The 13922-nt window shown below is 41.2% G+C and overlaps 6 protein-coding genes and 1 non-coding gene across 7 annotated transcripts; 4 read left to right on the plus strand and 3 right to left on the minus strand.

Annotated features, from left to right (window-relative positions):
• Positions 1-193: 193 nt before the first annotated feature.
• Positions 194-1569, minus strand: TOT_020000369 (splicing factor 3b subunit 4; the record flags this gene model as incomplete). Its single annotated transcript, XM_009692112.1, has 7 exons — positions 194-460; positions 550-704; positions 787-940; positions 1002-1100; positions 1143-1270; positions 1304-1414; positions 1503-1569. The coding sequence occupies 7 exons, from the start codon at positions 1567-1569 to the stop codon at positions 194-196; spliced, it is 981 nt and encodes a 326-aa protein (XP_009690407.1).
• A 417-nt stretch (positions 1570-1986) lies between these two features.
• Positions 1987-3305, minus strand: TOT_020000370 (conserved hypothetical protein; the record flags this gene model as incomplete). The annotated part of the gene is made up of 2 exons (XM_009692113.1): positions 1987-2182; positions 2419-3305. 2 exons carry the CDS (start codon positions 3303-3305, stop codon positions 1987-1989), a joined length of 1083 nt encoding a protein of 360 aa, XP_009690408.1.
• A 729-nt stretch (positions 3306-4034) lies between these two features.
• On the plus strand, positions 4035-4107 carry TOT_02t000004. Its single transcript has one exon. It is a non-coding gene; the product is annotated as a tRNA-Ala (tRNA).
• A 226-nt stretch (positions 4108-4333) lies between these two features.
• On the minus strand, positions 4334-6625 carry TOT_020000371 (eukaryotic translation initiation factor 3, subunit 6; the record flags this gene model as incomplete). The annotated part of the gene is made up of 6 exons (XM_009692114.1): positions 4334-4629; positions 4662-4741; positions 4805-4914; positions 5210-5323; positions 5517-6033; positions 6123-6625. 6 exons carry the CDS (start codon positions 6623-6625, stop codon positions 4334-4336), a joined length of 1620 nt encoding a protein of 539 aa, XP_009690409.1.
• Positions 6626-7320: 695 nt separating this feature from the next.
• TOT_020000372 (U1/2 small nuclear ribonucleoprotein) lies at positions 7321-7972 on the plus strand (the record flags this gene model as incomplete). Its single annotated transcript, XM_009692115.1, has 2 exons — positions 7321-7511; positions 7543-7972. 2 exons carry the CDS (start codon positions 7321-7323, stop codon positions 7970-7972), a joined length of 621 nt encoding a protein of 206 aa, XP_009690410.1.
• A 355-nt stretch (positions 7973-8327) lies between these two features.
• TOT_020000373 (CAMP-dependent protein kinase catalytic subunit) lies at positions 8328-9704 on the plus strand (the record flags this gene model as incomplete). The annotated part of the gene is given in 5 exon segments (XM_009692116.1): positions 8328-8334; positions 8345-8521; positions 8637-9279; positions 9419-9578; positions 9609-9704. 5 exon segments carry the CDS (start codon positions 8328-8330, stop codon positions 9702-9704), a joined length of 1083 nt encoding a protein of 360 aa, XP_009690411.1.
• Positions 9705-10174: 470 nt separating this feature from the next.
• TOT_020000374 (uncharacterized protein) lies at positions 10175-13888 on the plus strand (the record flags this gene model as incomplete). The annotated part of the gene is made up of 4 exons (XM_009692117.1): positions 10175-11683; positions 11867-12885; positions 12931-13428; positions 13630-13888. The coding sequence occupies 4 exons, from the start codon at positions 10175-10177 to the stop codon at positions 13886-13888; spliced, it is 3285 nt and encodes a 1094-aa protein (XP_009690412.1).
• Between the last annotated feature and the right edge of the window lie 34 nt (positions 13889-13922).

The following is a 13922-nucleotide window of genomic DNA, read 5'->3' on the forward strand; positions in this document are numbered from 1 at the left end:
TAATTTCCATTTACTTTTACCAGTAAATATACCATTAGTTCATTTACACTCTTAGACACTAATATTTACACTTACACAAATGCTTTAATACTTGGTTCAATAGCTACTTAAACATTTACTGGTACGTTTACATAAATACCCATGTAAATACTTGGACGTGTTCGCATAAACACACACGTGAGCAGTTTAAACATTACTTCATGTTAAACATCGGTGGCGGCGGCATGTTCTGAGGTATAACTGGGACTGCGTTGGGCACAGGGAGTGGAGGCATTCCCACTGGCAAGGCGCCCATGTTAGGTTGCGGCAACATCCCTGGGTTCATCGGTGCGTTCATCATGTTTGGTGGCGGAAACATCCCTGGGTTCATCTGTGCGTTCATCATGTTTGGTGGCGGCATTGGCGGCATCATTGGAGGCGGACCTAAAAGGTATTTATCGTCCTCAGTGTCAGTTAAAATCTAACTACCGTTAGAGTATTCAGCTTCAATAACTGGTTCTAGCAATAGCTATCAGCTGGTACAACTAAGTGGCAACTAATCATTGTCACTAATAGAGGCTTACCCATCAGTGGATGCATCGGTGGCGGCATGAACGTGTTTGCCATTGGCATTGGAGGCGGGTTTGATACTGGCGGCCCGCTCTTGAAGTCGCTGGGTCTGTTGGCCGCTATTAGTCTTTCTGCGGCACTTCCGTGTCTCTCCCCTAAATTAAGCAATTATCACCATCATCATCACCATCGTTACTAGCAGTACCGGACTATCTACGTATTCGTGGCTTAAGTTACCCTTCGTGTCCTTCTTATATGCGTACGACACATGGATCGGCTTGTTGCACAGGAACTGGCCATTCATTGACGCCAATGCTGCATCACTGGACTCGAAATTGTCAAATGACACGAATGCGTACGACCTTCCAGAATTCGCTTCGTCCCTCACAATCTAGAAATAATTTACGCCCATTTATCAATAAATTGGTGTTTGAGGCTAATATAGTCCTTACCTTTGTAAACACTACGGTTCCAAAGGCCGAAAAAGTATCATGAAGTAGCTTTTCATCGACTTCGTCGTCTATGTTTCCGATAAACAAATTGGCTCCAATCTACGCAATCATAAATACAAAATACTAATACTAGATACGCACCTCTGTGTTTTCCTTATCTTTCGATGCTTTGTTGAGTCTTAGCGGCTTATGGTACAACTTAATAAAATTTAAAATTCTCAACGCGTAATCTGCGTCCGTTTCAGTTTCATATTCCACGAATCCGAAGCCTACGTTTTATTTTATCGCTTTAATTCTCCTACCTTGGTGCTGGCCTGTTACTTTGTCCCTCGGGATGTTTATACTCCTCACTCTTCCCGCTTGCATAAAGAATTCCCACAGGAGCTCCTCATCTGCTTGAATATCAAGATTACCTAATACGTTTATTATAAATTGAACTTATTTTATGAATCAGTGGATACTTGTGTCCGTTTTTATTTAATATTTACCCAGTCCACTTACCTATGTATAATGTTGCTTCCTGGTTGCGATCGTACAGTGAAAGAATATCTAACACTCTTGAAGTCATTTTTAATTAAAATAAATAAAAAACTGTTTTAAATTTAGAATATTTTATCAAAAAATACCACTACTCTCACTCTGACTGTAGTGTTCTATATAGCATATATTATTTAAACTAGGCCATATTATTTTTTTAAAAGGCTTATTTCGTGCTGGCCTTTCATTTTATTCAACCTTCTACATTGGACTTAAGTCGATTTAACCTAACTTTAAATATATTTTACACTTTCACCGTCATGTTCAGACGGTTCTTCTACAGTTTTTCATGTGTATTTTTCATTTTGAAATTTCTTTCAGCTTAATTTCAACTTGTTTTACTATTTTTACAACCGTTTTCTTTATTTTTCCATCAAACTCAAATATCATCTCTTTCGTGATTTGTGTGCTTGAGTTTGTGTTGTGTGTTTACTTTCAATTTTTTAAATCAATAATCAAATTTGTACGATTCCTTGGAAGGCTGTCCTCTTCCTTCAATGCGTTTGTGATTTTCTTGCGATATTCTTTCAATTACCTTTCGAGTTAGTGCGTTTTGATTCTTCACGGTCCCAGGCTCTCGTACTGCGGTCCAAAATTCACGAGTTTCAGTGACGTTCTGCTGACCAAATCGTCTCTGGAGATTTCTAAATAATCGTTAGCAAGTGTTATCATCAAATAAACATGCGTCGTGATTCGCTCCTATCTTAAAAATACTTACTATCTAACTTAAGCGTATGCTAGCATCACTACTTAATATCAGGTACGATTATCACCAGCTTTAAATAGCTGCTAGGTACCTTGTAACTGTGAACGCTTATTTGCACTCGCTACTTGCATCACAAGAGCTCTATTTAGCTATCTACCTAGCTCGTTAATTTACTCACCATTAAGGTATGGGAACATATAGCCGTTTGTGCAAACGTCGTTGTACTCGCCGTCTGACTCCCTCGGATTAATGTCGTACAGGCCGTGCTTCAACGTGAACGTCTTCCCGTGGTCCATCAGCCTCGACTCCCTGTTCTGGTCCATGATGTGGTTGATCATGTCGATCGTGCTGTAGTCGCAGTACTTAAGGAACTTGCTTTCAAACTTCGTCAGCTTCCTCGGCTTCTCCTTCATGCCTGGGGACTTAACTAGGTTTATGTTAATCGAGCCATTCGACTTCTTCCTTTTTTTCTTCTTCTTCTCTCGTTCATACAGTGAGTCCAACGACTCTGACCTCTCGAAGCTGTCATGTATCGTTTTTCTATAGTTGTTCTTCTCTTCTGGTGGGCTTCTTCTGTATCTCGTTTCGCTTTGTCTGAATTGCCTGAGCTTGTTTATTCCGTTTTCCTTGCTCTTGCGCTCATCCAGCTCCACCAGCTGGTAGTCGTTCAGCTCCTCTAGGATCGTCCCGTCGTCTTCGTGGATGTGCCTCTTGTACATGATCACCTTTTTCAGGAATGAGTGCGCTATGTGGTACGACTTCACCAGTGTTTCCTTGTCGTGGTATCTGAAGATACACGTGATCACCTCGTAGTCGTTGTCCAGGAACTTAACTTTCCACATCCCTTTCGTGAAATACAGTCCTCTGATCCCACTCAGCGGCTTCGCTCCCACCTTCACCAGGCCAACGTTTGTTTTATCCAGGTTTTTCGTCGGACACGCCTCCGTTATGTCCCCCAAGACGTCCAGTTGGTTAAAATAGAACCTTATTTTCGGGTCGTGGATGAATTCGTCCATGAGGTTTTCCTCGTATCCGTTTCTCTCGAAGGTTTGATATGCCATTTCTGCTGCTGTGAATGTGTACAATATATGGAGAAAATATCTGTGTTATCAATTGTTTCGAATCTAATATAAAAAATTCAATACAGTTGTTAATTGCTAAGGCGAAATCAGTCTTTTAAATAACTCCACCATTGTAGAAAATCACAGGTACACATTTTGCAAGTCGTCCGTACACTTGACTATTGTTTAAAAAATTACGTATTTTTGACAAATTCTTTCTCTTTTACATATAATATTACATTATATTTCTTTTTGGAGTCGAAATCGTCACTTATACGATGGAAGGATCATATTTTATCGCTTGGTTAAAATGGCATCAATTACGCTGATGTGTGAGATTTAAAATTTACATTAAACATTATTACACTTACAAAATATTATGTTACAAAATTCACAAAAATTTTTCGACTATTAACACCGCTGTCGCACTTTTTAATGTCGGGATTATAGATCTACACAATATTAAGAACTCTCCAGATCCCGCTTTAAACACAGTTAAAACCTGACATATCTACTAATATTTATATCATTTTTTAATAGAAGATTATTATATTTTTTGATTTTAGTTGTTTTTTTATTGTTTTTATTTTTTTCACATCTACGTGTCCCGTCAAATGTGACGATCTTTACATTTTGATTTATACATCTGAATAATTCATTTTTTCCTTTTCTTTTTCTTTTCTTTGATTGTCATGTTATTATAAAACACAATTTCAAGTATTTATCTGAGGGCGGCTAGCTCAAATGGTAGAGCGCTCGCTTGGCATGCGAGAGGTACGGGGATCGATGCCCCGGTCGTCCACATTGATTATTTAGCTTTTTTCAATTACTATTTATACCACCGTTTATTATTTAATACCTTTTTCTTGTTTGCTTACTTCATCTCAGTAATCAAACTCTTTAGACATCAACTTCCTTAATCCATCTACACATATGTTCAATTACTATAATATTTACTCATTTAAAAACCTATTCAACTCATTTACCATCTATTTACCACATATATTTTCCATAATATATTACTTTTTTCACCATACTGATTCTTGATCCTGCTTGTGAAACTCCTTTTCTCTGTTATGGTACTTGTTTACATTTTTTCTGTGTTGATTGCTTGAGTACATCCTTCTCGCCTGTGCTCTATCTCCTGAGTCCTGGTTCTTGATACTGTTCAGTGCGTTATCGTTAGGGTTTAGCTGTGCCAGGTTTTGCAGTATCATATTCGACCTCAGCGTCAGATTCTGAGTCTTTTCTATCACTTGTTGGTACAGGCTTGGCGGCATTGCTGATATTTCCACACAGTTTCTTTCACTGTCGATTTTGGCCTCTACATCAAATTAATTATCCTTTTAGGCTTACCCATGTGTGAGTGCCTTATTATGTTTACTATCCATCTTTCAGCTTCCAGGGCCGACATGTTAACGCCTTGTGCAATAATGCTACGAATTATTTTTATTTTTGTCTCGGTCGTTTTCATTACTTTATTCTCTATTTGAACTTACTCTATATCTATTGACTTGTGTACTCTGCAGTATGTTTCAAATATGATGTGCCTTGAGCCCTCTTCAATTGCGCCCTTGAGTGGATTCAATAGAAAATCAACAGAACAAGCCTATATCAATCAATTATTACCATTAAATACCAAATAACATCTATTTATTTTCCCATTTGCTAATTGTAAAATACACTTACTTATACACGTGTGAATATATATACACTTTAGTATGTTTGTATTTACATATGTAAGTGGTTGTATTTATCTATGTATTTCTATCTGTAAATATTTATGTGTATTTATATCTGTTTGTATTTCTATGTGTATGTGTATACATCAACACTTGTATTTACATGTGTATATATGTATATATGTATCTATTTATCTATTTCTACCCATAAATTATAATTACCTCGTTTATTGCTACTATGTGTTTTTGTGCAGCGTCAAAATCGAAGTCTACAAACAATGCTCCTAGTAACGACGTAAACGTGTCGTTGTACTTGTCCTTTGCGTTTGCAATGAGCTACAATATTAGATTACGTGCATCACTCATACTAATACGTAACAGCAATGCCTACTAACTACCATCAATATCTAGTAGGAATACCAACATTAATATAAATAGCAATAAATAACTCTAGTAATACTACTATTAATTACAATAATCTTTCCTAGTGCTCCCAATAATTTAGTTGTGTTTTTTACTTGTTACTTACGTTGCTTATCGTCTTAAAGTGGTCCTTCCTGTTCCTGTTCAGCATTGCGTACACTGCGTAGTACCTCAGCAGGTGCGGGGCCACCATGTTCACCACGACCAGGTTCCTCTCGTCCATGAAGTACTCCTGCAGCTGTGGCCACTCGAATGTCTTTATGGACTTGCTGTTAAGGTGAAAGAGTGACAGGTGGTACTTGAAGATGTAGAAGAGCGACCAGTGGAGGAGCCAGCACCTCTTTAGTATCAGGTCCTTTCTGTCTCTGCTGAGCTCCTCGTTGTTGAGCAGCTCTGCGAACTTGAGTATGCAGTAGACTCCTGACCTCGGCGAGTTAAGGTCCAGAAGTGCTGCGTCCTTGTCTCCTTCTGGGTCCTGCTGCGTCACTTGCATCGACGACATTTCCCCCAACTCCTCATTTGTTGACGGCAGCAGTATGCTCAGCAGGTTACAGCTTATTATTCCCCAGTAACAGTTCATTCTATTTTTGTTCAAAAACCCTAAATCATTGTTAATCGTGTTTCTTATTCTTCAATCATCTCTTTACTCATTACCTACTATTTTTACCATGTAGCTCATTCTCTATCTATTTATCTGCTATTTACACTTTACATATCCTTCCTACCTTCAATTGTGTATTTTGACACTGAATTAACGTAGTACGTCAATAGCGATTTACAGTTTTCGTAGTCGTCTCTATCGAAGTATGCCTTCGCCAACTTCAATATCATCTTATCTACTGTTGGGGGGAAGTTTACGTACACTTCTACTGAGGGCGTCGACGCCCACTGTATCAGTGACGATATTGTTATCCTTTCGAATGTCGTACTTATTCTGTGCAACTGATCCTTTTTATACAGTGCCAACACTTCCTTGAATTGGTTTATTTTTTCTAAATATTCTGTCTCCATTGCCTTGAACTCCTCGTCTGCCATTTTAACCGACTCGAGTTCCAATTTAATCTCCTCTATCACAGGTGTTAGTAGCTCTGGCGAGTATATACCCTTCGTGCCCATCCACTCTAACACGTACAACAGCATCTTCGGGTCAAAATATGGAGATAGTTTCGGCGTAATGTCATATTCATGACACCCATCTGTGTTATCTTCAGCCATGGTCTCAAATTTTTAAACACTTGTTATATTCGAAGCATACACAATACTACATTAAATTTCGTTGTGTTTAGTAACATCAAATAATTTATTACAACAAAAGATGCGCTACTTTCCGGAAAAGCAAATCGTCTAAAATGTGTGGTAACTGACTATAAATCTACTTAAGGTTCCAAATGTATTTTATAAACTTTATGATACGATAGTTAAAATGTGGAATCCTGACTCATACACAAATAAAAGATAGTAATTACATAATCCCCCATTATGCTGTCGTAACTATAGATTAGATTTATCATATTCGTTTTTTACCACACTCTTTTTATTGTTTTAATGGATAATTGAGGGTTATGTTTATATACAATTCATTTGAAGTATTTTTGATTTCTTGTAATAGTGTATAATGACTGCTTTGCTTAAATTACCATCGTTGTGTATGGTTTTATTGCTCACTATTTGTACATCTAGTTATTTAAAACCGTTTTTCCCAGGGTTCTTTAATTCTAAAAGATCAGGTTTCCCCGGTATTTTGGGTAAACTTTCAGTAGTTGGTGATAGATTGTCCATTTATGTATCAGCATCCTGTTTATTTTTCGCCTTTTGGACAATTGCCTTTAAATAAAAGAAATAATTACAACAAATATATTTAGTCACATATATCACTTTCAAGACTATAAAATTCACACAAAACATCAACAATGGCATCTAGTTTCAACCCAGTCGATATCTTGCCATGTCAAACACTATACGTATATAACCTCAACGACCAGGTACACATTGACGTTTTAAAAAAACTGGTCTATGAATTGTTTATTCCATATGGAATAATTGTGGACATAGTGGCGAGAAGGACTAAGAATCTGAGGGGCCAAGCCTTCGTTGTATTTAGGTGAGCAACAGAGCAAAATATATCTTTTTAGGGAGATATCTAGCGCTACAGCTGCTTTGAAGGGGTTGAATGGAAGGAAAGTATTAAATAAAGTATTGAAGATAGAGTATGCCAAAAACAGGTCGTACAAGGCAATGAAGCCATCGGATTATTACAAAATATCAAAATCGAGTAAATCTAAATCTAAGATAGCTCCGGAATACATGGATGAAGTGAGAACTGACGGAAACGAGGAATCGCATACACTGTTTGTCGAGAACATACCTTCCGATATGAGCAAGGACTCACTGGAATTGCTTTTTAGACAGTACCCGGGTTTCAAGAACTGTAGGTTTATAGAAGGAAGATATGTAGCGTTTGTCGATTATTCAATGGCAACGCAAGCAGAAATCGCTCTAGAGGGCTTGCAAGGCTTCAGAGTCTCACATACCCACGCCTTACAAATATCTTTAGCAAAATAAATTTGTTACTTGTAATTTATTATATCGTCTACGCAAACACAATTTACACTCCGTAAAATTTACCCGGGATAATTCGTTTTATTTCATCTCGGGATTCCCAATGTGCAAGAAAGAGCGTATTGCCAGTTTAAGCAAATCCAAGTCAATAAACGTACTGTAAACATTTCAATAAATTAGCATTTTTGTTTCCTTTTGAATTATAGACACTCGATTTAATCTGGTTACTTACACATGTATTTATTTTTCCATCTACACCCTATCGAGACCATTTAAAAGATTTATCTCCTTTTGTAACATAAACAGCAGTATTATATCAAAAGTATAAGTTCTAAATCGTTCATAAAAAACTGGCAAGATGACAGGTGTGTTTAGGCGACTTTATAGCCGTAAATGTAGGTGAAGACAAACCTGGATGTGTCAACGGTTTAATAAAATCTTTCAAGGGTTTATTTAAAAAGAAAAACAGATTAACAACAATAGTACAACCGCCAAGTCCCAGAGCAACGTTTACAGTGAGTTCATTCAAGTTTCTCAAGGTTCTGGGAGAAGGTTAGATTATATGTAGTAAATAGTAGTATGCGCCATGTGTTTGGCTATGTGCATAAAAAATGTGTAAAATACATGGGAAACGGTAGAGTATGCTAATCTCTAAAATGAAATGTAGGCGGGTTCGGAAAGGTGTACCTGGCAGCGCCGGTAAATACCGAACGCATGGGCGAGCAGTGTGCAGTGAAAAGGCTCAAAAAGGACCCCCTGATAACGCAGAGGCAGGTGGACCACGTGCTGTCGGAAAAGAGGCTCCTGAGCTCAGTGAGTCACCCGTTCGTAGTTAACATGCTGGGATCGTTCAAAGACGATTACTACCTCTACATAGTCATGGAGCTGGTCAAGGGAGGCGACTTCTTTACGTACCTGAGAAGATCAGACAGGCTGAAAAGCCAGAGCGCAATGTTCTATGCAGCGCAGGTGACGACGATGTTCGAGTACCTGCACGAAAGCGACATTGTGTACAGAGACCTGAAGCCAGAAAACCTGCTCCTCTGCGACGACGGGTACCTGAAGCTGACGGACTTCGGGTTCGCCAAGGTCGTCGAGTTCAGAACGTACACGGTCTGCGGGACGCCCGAGTACATCGCTCCTGAGATTTTGCTTAACAAGGGCCACGGGAAGGCAGTGGACTGGTGGACACTGGGCATACTGATATACGAAATGCTGGTAGGGTACCCACCCTACTACGACGAGGACCAGGTGCGCATATATAAAAAGATTCTCGAGGCCCAGCTCAAGTTCCCAAGCTTCTACGACGAGTAAGTCCTGTAGTTAGGATATTTATTATATATTTAAAATTCAACTAAAACAAGAATTTTCATACGTGACTGGAAAATTATACCTGAAATACGACAGATACCCTAACTTGAATAATAAATTCATTAACGCTTAACCTAGGAACGCTAAAATTTTGACCACGAACCTGTTGGCTAAGGACCCGACGAAGAGATTCGGTAACCTCCACAGAGGGATAGATGACATTAAAAACTGCGCCTGGTTTGAGCCCATGGACTTTAAAAGGTTACTAAACAAGGAGCTGGAGGCTCCACACATCCCGGTAAGTAAACGTATTTAATAAGATTATTAGAAGCAAACAAAGGACCCGTCTGGAGTGGAATACAGGGAATCGATCAGAAAGCCAAAGGCAGTTGTAGGATCAGATGACCCCTTCGTCGATTGGTGATTCTGTCGCTAATTTATTTCGTTATTGCTTGTTATACACGCAAATTCTGAGATTCTTAAATAAATGTATAAATACTTCCTAGTGTGTGTTATGGGTGAATTCAGGTGAAGGTGATGTCAAGAAAGTGATGTGTTGGTCATATGGGTCCGATTATAAGGTACAGTATAGTTAGTTGAAAAATTAAATACACATTCGAGAAACATTGGCCTTATTTTTAATTTTTATATAAAATACGCATGATTTTATGGGTTGAAAATTAAAATGATGTCATGAATGTGTAATCAAAGGTAACCCACACACCAGAATCAATAGTTGAATTTGACCACTGATACCAATAAAAATTTTTAATATAATTATGAATTTGAACACACATTATAAAGTCTTATATTAACATATGCATATTCAATTGTAAACTTGGTAATGAACCATATTTATTAGTAAATTAACTTGTAACATAGTTGAATAATATAATGAGTACAAACAGAATGGATTTTGAGACCGGAGAAAAAAGCATCGCAGACGATAGTTTTAAATTTAATAAATTTGATTCCACAGATTTCTCCACTAAACTCGTAACTGTACACACTTCACTTGACGACTTGGAGTTTAAATCAATTTCGCCCCCGAATGAGACCACAGTCAAAGAACAGCAATTAGAAGGAGCTAAGCTGCTTAGTAACGCAGAATATAATGAGCTGAGTCACTCAGTGACATCCTTCAACAAATGGTTTTCGCAGACATCGCTCCTGGCGAGTCTGGTTGACGAGGACTTCGACCTAAATAAAAGTGATTCTAACTTTACGGGTGATAGGTCACAAAGGACGGCATTGGGGAAAGAAGACGCATCAGATTATGAATTCGATTTCCTTTTTAAAAAAACAGATGATAACACCGTTGTTAACAGCCCAGTATTGACATTTTTATTAACTAACTTCAATAAGGCGTCAGCAGATAAGCCTCTGAATTTGAGGGAAGACCTGAATAAGGACTTTGAAGACTTCAAAAGAAATTTTGTGAGTCTGACAGAAAGGAATACAAATGAACTTAAGCTGAAGAAGGTGCTGCTGAGCGTAGCATTTAACCACTACGGATGCTCAACAGTCAACAAGTACATGACGCAGCGCGAGTACTTGAACATGCTGAACGTGCACAAAATATTCGGGAGTGAAGAGGCCTCGAACCTGGTGTTTGAGAGCATGGACAGAAAACACAAGTCGATGGTGACGAGAAACGAGTTCGTGTCAGGAATGCTGTCTTGCTCGCCAGACGCAAAACATAACCCTAACACAGTGTTTGGGAAGCTGAGATTACAGCACATCTTTAGAGCATACGACTTCAATAGGCTCGGGTACCTGGAGCGGGAGTCGCTGGACCTGATGCAAAGTCACCTGGAGCAGCAGGGAGGAAATAAGCTGAACTATGACCTAAAAATAAACGAAAAGGTTATGAACATGTTTAACGGGAAATTGAGTTACGATTCGTTCTTTTACTGTGTTGAGAACAACTTGTTGAAAAATACGACGGTGCTTTTTAGATCGAACAATGACCTGGCGGAAGTGCTGAAGAGGTGTATATTGAACTCGTTAGAAAATGTGGTTACCACCCAAAGGCACAGCTACGGCGGTACGACGAACAGGGAAGCCAGGAACGATGATCACGCAGAGTCGTTCGGAAACAACACAGAGCTGTTTCACCACGGGAACACGGGGAGAAGCGGCATCCAGGAGAATGTGAGCAAGCCAGAGTCCAATAGGTCCAACAACATGGCGAGCACGAGCAAGGCGTCACTTTGGAGTCACACTCCCAGAGTGTACTCGGAGTTCACGCACAACAAGTCGCCGAATAAGGAGCAGCTATTTGGATTTAACTACGAGAACAAGTGGTCAAAGTCAACAGATGCGTCGCCGAAGCGAGGCTACGGCAGTCCAATAGACCGCTTGTCAAAAATGTACAACGACCAGTCATACGAAGATGAGTTGGTCGAGGAATATAAGCGGAGCGCAATGGGAGGATTCACGCCCCAAGAAGGTAATCGGAGTCCAGAAATGACTCCGGAAATTAGAGGAGTGAGTAACGTCAACAATGTTAGTAAAGTCGACGAAGCGAATTACGGTAATGGAACGAGGAACAGCTATAGTGGCTACAGCAATGATGCTAAGGAGGCAAACTATTATGGAGATTCTAATCATGCTAACGAAGCAAATTACAGTAAGGAAGAGAAGGCGAGTCAAAATGACAAATTGACAGAGCAGTCACCTAAGAGTGTATTTTCGAGTGGACAGCTGCCCAAAGATGCGTTGACGAATGCACGGGACAATGGCCAGGGTTATCAGGCTCCCGAGGAAGTGACGCCGAGTAGATTTGATAAGATTGACGAGTTTTTGAGAGAATATGAGCAGAGTTACAAGTCCCCAGAGAGAACGCCAAAGCAGCACCTGCCAACACTGATCAGCAAAGTAGAGTCCTTTAAGGACGCAGTGGAAGACGATTCCCGGGCACTTGACCCATATAGAGAACCCAGCGAGGGATTCAAGTCGTTTGACACAATGGAGGACCTGATGACAGAAAAGGCAAAGCTGGACAACCTCCTGATGGACAGCATGGCAATAACAGATTACTATGATAAAAAGGCAGGTGAGGGGAAGTTTAGTCACCGAGAGAATTTGGCCACCCTGGGAGGCTTTGCGAAAAATGAAAAAGGCTTATTGGAGGCATCGGCCACACCCAATTGTGGTCTTGAAAGAGGAGGATACGAACAAGATGGCGCACGCGAAGCAACTGGAAGAAACCAAGGACATGGGCTGGTTGGTCAAAGTGGCAGGTCGCAGGTTAAGCAGGGCCCGGCCACGTTTGAAATGAAGTGCCCAGATGAAGAGGCACTGGAGTCGCTCACGGAGCACCTGGCGAAAAAGTACACGCACAAGTTCCTGGTGATAAAGGGGCACCTGATAGACTGCACAGTGGCCAAGGGGCTCTTCAAAAACTTCTTGCACCACTCGCTGGGGGACTCGGTGGACCACACGTCGCTGAAGCTGTGCGCATACAGTGACATGCTGCAGCTGTGCGACGCAGCGTGCTCAATTCTGAAGAAGGAGGACTCGCTGCTGCAGCTGAAGGGCAACGTCCAAGTGTTCGGGTCTCTGAACGGAGACCTCTCGTGCCTGCTGGACCAGTTTAACGCGTACGGGTGGCCGATGATGAAGAACAGGTGGCACGAGCAGAGCAGCCTCGACGGCGCAGACTTTAAGAACTGGGACGACTTCGACTCGTTCTACGTGTTCATGGGAGGGTTCGCGTCCGAGTCGAGTCCGTACGCGCTGGAGTTCGCGCTGCTCCTCTTCGCAATGAAGGTGCTCTTCCCCTACCACGTGCACTTCCTGAGGTCGAGCAAGGACGAGAGGAACGCGACGAACAACGCGGGCTTCTACCACCAAATCTACATGAAACTCAGCGAAAACCACGCGGCGCTGAGGCTGGAAAACGACGAGACGCTGCTGCTGCAGTGCGCGAAGGAGCTCTTCCACCGGGTCAACGACGTCTTCGAGTTCATGTCGGTGGGAGCGGTGCTGAACAAGGAGATTCTGTGCGTGGACAAGCTGACGAAGGACTTCAGCTACAAGAGGCTGGGGAAGATACCGAAGCCGCTGAACCTGGCCACGTGCACGAGCGAGCAGGTATACGACCTGCTCTTTAACGAGGACTACTTCTCCTTCCCGCCATGTCTGTGCGCATCGAGCGGATGCGAGGAGCACGCGGGAGAGCAGAGAGCAAAAAATGCGTCCAAGACCTACTGCACTAAGGTCTGCCAGCCTGAATGCAATTGCAAGGTCTGTGGACTGGGTTGTAACTGCAATGGAAATGGTGCACGCGAACCAAACGCTGAAAAGCTGGGACCGGAGCATGCTGAGGGCATCGGTGGTGGCAGCAACAAACATGAGGATCACCAGACGCAAGCACCACCTTTTAAAGCCACGGAGGAAGTTCTGTGGGAGTTGGGCGACGCCAGTCGCTTTAGGATGGTGATATGCTCCTCCGATAAGTTGGACGCCGGATTCAAGTACCTTTTGGACAACCGGGTCCTCCTGCTCTCCACGAACTTCCTCAGGAAGAGCGAAGGGAGGGTGGCGAGTTCGCTGCTTGCGACTAAGAATAAAGTGACGCTCAGGTCGCTGAGTCTGGACTGAGCGAAGGTTGTACTGTACTCAAGCATTAATATGG

Source organism: Theileria orientalis, chromosome 2, assembly GCF_000740895.1.
Source record: "Theileria orientalis strain Shintoku DNA, chromosome 2, complete genome".
Classification (NCBI taxonomy): Eukaryota; Apicomplexa; class Aconoidasida; order Piroplasmida; family Theileriidae; genus Theileria; species Theileria orientalis.